The sequence below is a fragment of the Aspergillus sclerotioniger genome, assembly GCF_003184525.1.
Source record: "Aspergillus sclerotioniger CBS 115572 chromosome Unknown BO94scaffold_11, whole genome shotgun sequence".
Taxonomy (NCBI): Eukaryota; Fungi; Ascomycota; class Eurotiomycetes; order Eurotiales; family Aspergillaceae; genus Aspergillus; species Aspergillus sclerotioniger.
Genome location: NW_020291001.1, coordinates 1,023,719 through 1,031,758, shown reverse-complemented (window position 1 = coordinate 1,031,758; position 8,040 = coordinate 1,023,719). Strand labels below are relative to the sequence as shown.

Here is an 8,040-nt window from a genome sequence, read left to right as displayed (position 1 = left end):
CCTAAAAACCCTAATAAACCCTAATAAACCTAAAACCCTAATAAACCCTAATAAACCCTAAAAACCCTAATACCCTAAAACCCTAATAAACCCTAATAAACCCTAAAAACCCTAATAAACCCTAATAATAATAATATTTCATATCTTATTGTTGGAACCCGCACCAAAGAACGCTAGAATTGCGGAAAATGCGGAGATCAATGATGATACTGAACAAGAATATGGAGTTGAAAGGATCCTAGACCACAAGAAGATTAGTGGCAAGTCATACTACTTGGTGAAATAGAAAGGATATGATATCTCAGAAAACACATGAGAACCTATCAAGAACCTGACAGGCTGCCACCGGCTTGTGGAGCAGTACTATCAACAGATAGGTCGAAGTTCGCCCAGAAGGAGGGAGAGCCAACCAGCTGAGACAAACTAAGATTAAGCTCGGACACAGCGGCTAGCTGTTACAGACCCCTGCTAGCCAGGTTACTAGCGGAGCGGACTGGTTAGGCAGAAAAGTGACGACAAGGCAGGACTCGGACAATCAGCAGCTCTTATCGAGTAGAACCCCGGTCTGAGTAACGTCCGGAGCGGCGCTGTGTCACGTGACCATCTACCATCGGATCTACCATCGAGGGTATACGGAAGGTATACTGAAATCCAGAAACATGATTGGATCGACCCTCGATCTACCCTGAATGGTATATGATATGGTATACGAAGAATAGGATATAAGGACACTCTTTCATGTACTTAGCTAGTTCTGTTCTTCATGCTCAATACAATTATCTTTAAGTAACCATATGTTTTGATAAAGCTTAGTAATAATACTCGTCTGTACTTACTTACAGATAGCTGCACAGCACTATCTGGCCTTACTTCTCTTCTCTTATTCAGGATCAGTCATCTTTAGATAGTCATCAGTCTGACACTACCTTGATTCAATTCAAAGGTACGTATACCAGTGAAGCTAAGCTAACAGGAACAGGGAGAAGCGATCCTAGGGTTTGACATTATTATACTAAGATTCTATTCCAGTTACTTATATCTTCTGGCTAATCTTAAATAGTTGATAGTGATAGTTTGTATTGTTTTATCCACATATCAGGCAAATTTTTAGATAATAAGAATATCTCTGTAGATATTATTTTTAGATATTATTTCATGATTTCTAATATCTCAGGTCCTAATATGGGCAATACTACATGATTTTCTTAAGTTCTGGGCAAAATCGCGCTGGATTCTCTAAGAATTCTTTTAAAATATAGTCTAACTAATAAGTAATAATGTCTTTATTATTTTTCTAATTTTCTTTATCCTCGTCTCACTGCGTCGGACGGGTTTTATTAATTTCTGATAAGGGTTTTTCCAGAGTATCAGATATCTTGCTGAGTCTTTTTTTACTGGGTTCAAGATCTTCAAGCTAAGTATTATATTCTTTATCTAAAGGGTCGAATTCATTCTAAACTATACTAAGGTAGTTGTTTCTTGGAACTAGCTTATTACTATTATCAACTTCCATGGGCTAATCTAATGGTACAGATAGTTGGTAATCTTCTTATTATTCTGGTAATGCTGTTAGCTTATCCATAATAATCTGTTACCTCAAGTAATCACGGTATGCCTTATTCTTTAACAGTTATCTATATTATATAATATATAGTTTCTTATTATCTAATATTTACATTACAGATTCCGTCCAAACTTTATGTTAAATAATGGTAACATCATAGACTCCTCTGCCTTAATCTTTATACGTAGCCCTTAATTACTTCTAAGACTGTTACTGTTTCTGCTAGCAGTCCTTTAACTAATGACCTACTTTGCTGCAGCTAAAGCACAAGCAGTCCTTTTTACGCTGTTCAAGTTCTTTCTTAAATATTCTGTTTTGTTGAGTCTGATGCTGTGCTACATCTAGCTCTATTGGTTTCAGTCTATAAAGATCTTTATATCCCAAACTCCTAGATTATACTGACCTTCCGTTGTTGACTCAGTAACCTGGTTGGTTATTTTATCGAGGTGTAGACCCGCTGGTCCATCAGCCCTCTCTTCGCTTCATATTATATTTGTACAACTTATCGATCTTGACTACTGCTGCAATCATCTATAGCAACGTCTTTAGTTGTTCCTACCAGATGAGTTTCTCTTGAATCTCCATCTTGAGTCCTTCTTTGAATCGTGTGATGTAGGCGTCGCCGTCCCAGTCTAGGTGACTAACAATCTGTAAGAACTCGGAGGCATACTTAAATATTGATCCAGTCTGTCTAAGTTACTACAACTTTTGCTCAGTATTATATACTGTATCAATATCTCTGAATGTCTGTTCGAGATGCTGCTTAAATCTGGCATAACTAGCAAAGAGTTATTTGGTATCATTATCCTGATTATCTACTAACTTTTCTTAATACTCGCGGATATACGGCTTGAACTAATTAAATACTGTTCCGATCAGGTAGGTAGATGTAAAAAGAATCTTATTAATCTCATTTCTGAGCTTCTCTCTGTTCATGCTGAGATACAAGTCCAACTGGGTCAAGAAAGCCCTGAGCTTCGCTCAATTGCTGTTGAACGGTTCCGGTGATCGGACCTTAACAGACTTGACTGTTAAGCAACTTTCAAGTAACTGGTTCTGTTGCTCTAAGACAGTGATGCTTTCTTGTAACTGACTAACCATACCCATCAGTTCTTGCATTGTCAGGCCCTGCTGCTGTGGGGCGCGCGAGGAGTTCGAAGCTGTCAATATAATGGATGATTATCACTGGTAACACTTGTACTGACTGATGCTCAATATATCAAACCCTAGGATCGCTTCTCCCTGTTCCTATTAGCTTAGCTTCACTGATATACATATCTTTAAACTGAATCAAGGATGTGTCAGACTGATGACTATCTAAGGATAACTGGTCATAAACAAGAAAAGAGAAGTAAGGCCAGATAATGCCGTGCAGCTATCTGTAAGTAAGTATAAATAAATATTGTTATTAAGCTTCCAAACATATCGTTACTTAAAGACAATTATATTAAGCATGAAGAACAGAACTAGCTAAGTACATAAAAGAGTGTCCTTATATATCCGTCCTTCGTATACCAGGTTGTATACCTTCCCATATACCATATGTTGGGATCCCCGATGGGCTCCCACGCCGGTAGGCAACGTAGGGTCACGTGACACTCCTCCCTACACCGCTAGTTAGTCCATATAGATGGCCTACGAGGCCCCTAGCTAGATCATTATCCATCTCATTCTACACGGTTGAATCGCCTTAGTAGCCACTCCAACACCATATACCATATACCATATACCATATACCCGTTCATATACTATTTCATATACCTGTAGTCACGTGATGCGTGGCTGTCCCGGGTGTCGGTTACTCAGATCGGGATTCTACTCGATAAGAGTTGCTGCCCATCCGGACATTGCCTTCTGCCTGACGAGTCCGCCTTGCTAGTAGCTTTAACTAGCAGGGGTCCGTAACACCTGGCTCAAGAGAATCATAAATTACGCGCTGCCAATGAGAAATCTTATCAAAAGCGGACCCGTTCTCGACGTCAAATTGAGCGTACGAATGGATTTACCATCCAGGAATCTCAGGAAGAGATACAACGCGTCCAACAAGAAGAATCCACGCGTCAAGTGCCAGAATCTATACCGGACGAAACCTGGCTGGCAACCTCTTCAAGGCTCGTACGGGCGCCACCACGCTGCAGTGATTGTCATAATCTAGGACATAAGCGATTACAATGTCCTAATCGTGTACGTAATTGATTTTTATATAAAAATACAATTTTCGGGTCTATAAAAGTGCTTCATTCGGACGTATGTAGGGGGGGTGGCCGGTTCGCTTGTGGATTACGTTAATTATAATATATGATTAATACGAATCTGATACATAATTCTTAAAAAAAGAGAGTTTAAAGTTATAAGCTCAAGAACTCAAGAATTACTTAAGATATATAAAAATAAGTAAAAGTTAAATTCTCTGAAAAGTTATTTAATTATAGATTAAATAATTTTTCTTATAATTAATCTCTTTTATAGACTTTTTATATAATATTAAGAAATCTTTATATTTTTAACTGATTTCTCTGTAACTTTCAGAGATCTTCTCAGATTTCTTTTTTCTTATTAGATAATTTCTCTACTTCTTCAGATATTATTAATTTAGAGTCATAAGGCCAGACAGGTGTCAAACCCTAGGATCGCTTCTCCCTGTTCCTGTTAGCTTAGCTCCCGTTCCAATTCGTACCTTGAACTGAGTCAAGATAGGTCAGACTGATGACTATCTAAGAGGTGACTGGTCCTGAACAGAAGAAGAGAAGTAAGGCCAGATAGTGCCGCGCGACTATCCGTAAGTGAGTGCGGACGAGTGTTGTTGCTAAGCTTTACCAAACGTATGGTTACTTAAAGACAAATTGATTGAGCACGAAGAACAGAACTAACTAAGTACATGAAAGAGTGTCCTTATATCCTATCCTTCGTCGTAGCATCGCTATGCCATGTCGTAGCGCTGATACGTCCTGTCGTAGCGCTGATACGTTCTGTCGTAGCGCTGATACGTTATAGCTTATCGGTGATATGTCCATCATGGTCACGTGCCGTGTAACGGCTCCGGTTGTCGGTTACTCAGATCGGGATTCTACTCGATAAGAGTCTTCTCTGTCCGGGCGTAGCCTTCTGCCTGACGTGTCCGCCTCACTAGTCGTTCAGCTAGCAGGGGTCCGTAACAACAGGCTGGAACATAGGATGTTCTGGTGCCGGATGGCTGACAGGGTCTAACCCTTTTCAGCCGGCACCTTGACAATATCAGACTTCTTAATACATACTAGACAGTCATGTAATGCTATACTACTACTTCCTCTATATCAGGCCATTGTAGTGATTGGCTAGACATCATCCATGATCACTTCCTCCTACATCTTCATCCCCCTTGAGCTGTCCTCCCGACACAATATATAAAACTACTACTATTGTAAAGGTTGAATAGGGACAACAAGCAAATTATGGTAGACTAAAGTAATAAGAGCCCATGAAGAGGTGATTGGGACTCAGTCTGTATAAGATTGCTGAACAAGTTATCCAGGCCCATTACCACGGGTAACAACACGGAGAGGAAGAAAAGACAAACAGACACCACGTAATATCCAATAAAGAAAAGACCAAAAGGAGGATGCATATTGATCGATCCCATCTCAGCTGGCTGCAAATTCAGGACGGGAAGACGCAGGAAGAGAAAATCAGGATGGTAGTAACAGAACAGTGGTAATTTGGTGGAGGAAAATTGCATACCTTTCTTGAAAGGGGTACCTCAACCAGGAACATCAGTGTAGGTACCATTAATAACAACTTGCTTGCGCACTATGTGCGATTGCTCAAGACAATGTTTCCAATCCTGAATACACGACTGGCATATATGCCAATTTCCATCCTCACAGATCTCACAACAATACCGGATGTCGGAATTTCGGATCTTGGTACCGCACTTGTTGCATGTATCTAGGTTCTCCAGGTCAACCGGGGGGTGGAGTCGAAAGGTGTCAGCCAGGCCCCCAGCGTTCTTCTCATACCACGACCGTAGGTACTTGATGATTTCGAGCTCCGGGCCATTGGCACGATCCACAGTTGCCAATGTATACCCATATCTGGTGGGCGAGTCTACTGCAACTCTGCTGCTCTCTAGAAGCGCCCCAACTACATGCGGGTGCCTTCTCCCGATCGCTATGTCAAGCGGTCCATCGTGTTTGCTATTCACCGCGTTGGCATCAACGACCTCGTACTCGAGTAAGAGCTTGACAGTATCGCTCCATCCACCTGCTGCAGCCAAGGCGAGTGGTGTCCACCCATATACATCTCGTTGGTTCGGGTTGCATCTCCCTGTCCTCATAAGCGCTTCCACTACCTTTGTTCTCCCGTTCCAAGCAGCTCGAGACAACGGTGAACGTTTATACTTGGTGTCTACAATACCCGGGTCGCAATTCTTATCAAGCAGGAGCTGTACCACCCCTAGGTGTCCTTTCTCGGCCGCATAAGACAGTGGAGTTCGATAATGATGATGGGGGGAATCGACTGTCACGTTTCGGAGGCCTGCCAGAAATTTCACCACGTCTTCTCTCCCGTACATGGCAGCTAGAGACAGCGGGGTACGGTTATTGTTGTCAAGGACATCTGGCTGCGCACGTTCATTGACAAGTAGCTGCACAACCCCCTTGTGCCCATTTTCAGCGGCCCATGACAGTGGCCCACGGCCATTCTTGTCTGTAGCATTGAGATTGAGGTCTATACCTCCTTGTTTGAAAAGTTCGCGTACCGTTGGTTCGTGGCCATTCCGTGCTGCCCAAGATAGTGGAGTGCAACTGTTAGCATCCTGTACATTTACATTAATGCCCTTCTGGAGTAAAGCCGATATCGGCTGCTCAAGTCCGAAATATGCTGCTAGGTGCAATCCGCTCATTCCATTCGGTACCTCCTGGCAGTAATCGGAGTTCCAAGGACGGTATGGCGACAGGAGGAGGACTTGACTAGCAGACCTGACGCAGTCCTGATGGGAAAGAAGCTCGATGGTCGATTGCTGAAGTTCCGATGTCGCCAGTTTGGCATGGTACCCCCAATGAGTGGCGGCATACTCATATAGCGGGTTTTCGACCAATCTCTTTCCAAACGCCTCTTCAGTCTGGCATACTCCGCTGTGAAAACGTTCGTATAACAGATATGTGATGCAAGCCGATCCCAGAACCGGATCACTGACAATGAAGCTTGACCCGGAACTAGTCGAGTGCGAGAGGTAGTTATGTACCGTACGATGAACTAGGTGGATGGCGTTACTCTCCTCGTCGGCTACTACTAGCCCTGCGCACACAGAGACTATCTTGTCGATACTAGGGATCGCATCATTGTTCATGAATGTTGTGTTGTTCTCGACATCAAGAGCATGACGAAGCTCCAGAAGGCTAAGCGGCCTCAGGGAGTTGATGATGCAGGACAGGACGCGTTTAGCCAGCCTCTGGCGAGCTTCAGGCTGGCTTTTTATTCTCGAAAGTGTGCTATCATACGCGGCGGGATATGGGTCCTCTGTCATTGATAGATTTCCCAAACGCTTCTCAAGATCCGCTTGTGTTACTTCGGCTTCGAGGGATTCGAGATGCAGTCGAGCCAGAAGGAACCTGACCATTAGCCAACTATCCTGAGTTTATGTGCTCGGAACTTACATTCCGTCCGATGATCCTGTTATTCTATCAATTATCCTCTTAATCATCTTGACACTCTGTGATTTCAACTGAGGAAGTTGCTGAATCTTACTGAACAGATAAGACTTCATATCTTCTTTTGTCGCAGAGATTGGCCGCGTTGCATTCAAATGCACAGTTTCCATGATGTTCGGAATGTCCCTGGATGTAAAAAGTATGTTCGCATTGAACTTGTCGCGCATCCCGGAAACCCTGTGCAGTATGTCTGAACGTAAGCCGAACTCTTCTGAACATTCATCAAATGCATTGAGTAAGATGAAGGTTCGGTCATGCTGTGACATCATAGTCGATAAGCAGCTTGAGATTTCCTCTAGAGAGATTGGTGTGCCAAGGAGCCGGTGCCGATGATATAATACTCCTATCTCACTGGGGATTGTTTCCCGGGACATGGCAAATTGCTTCAATAAGCTTGCAAGTATTCCTTCATGCGATCGGAGCTCAGTCTCTTCAGAGTCGAAATAGATAGTCGTAATAGCGACGTCACCCTGACAAGAGAACTGTTCTCTGAGCCTCTCGGCTACAAGCGAAGTGAGAATTTTCTTGCCAGCACCTGGCTTGCCTGGACAAAACAGTATGTGTCCCTCTTGCTCAACCCACGTCCTGTATTCAGGCGACTCGATGAACCATTTTCCAGTTCCCTGTTGGTACTGTTTCATGTAGTGGCATCTTTGAGCAGCAGAGTTGACTGGAGACAGCCATTCGAGAATCTCCTGACGTTCACGGTCAACATGATACTGTTGCAGATTGACTATATTCTTGTTGGCCATGGTGCTGTTAAAGGCGTTGAGAAGTATGACTTGATTG

At 43.0% G+C, this 8,040-nt stretch overlaps 1 protein-coding gene across 1 annotated transcript; it reads left to right on the top strand.

Moving 5' to 3' along the window:
- Positions 1-5,577: 5,577 nt before the first annotated feature.
- BO94DRAFT_463778 (uncharacterized protein) lies at positions 5,578-6,468 on the top strand (the record flags this gene model as incomplete). Its single annotated transcript, XM_025608035.1, has 2 exons — positions 5,578-5,960; positions 6,075-6,468. 2 exons carry the CDS (start codon positions 5,578-5,580, stop codon positions 6,466-6,468), a joined length of 777 nt encoding a protein of 258 aa, XP_025468626.1.
- Between the last annotated feature and the right edge of the window lie 1,572 nt (positions 6,469-8,040).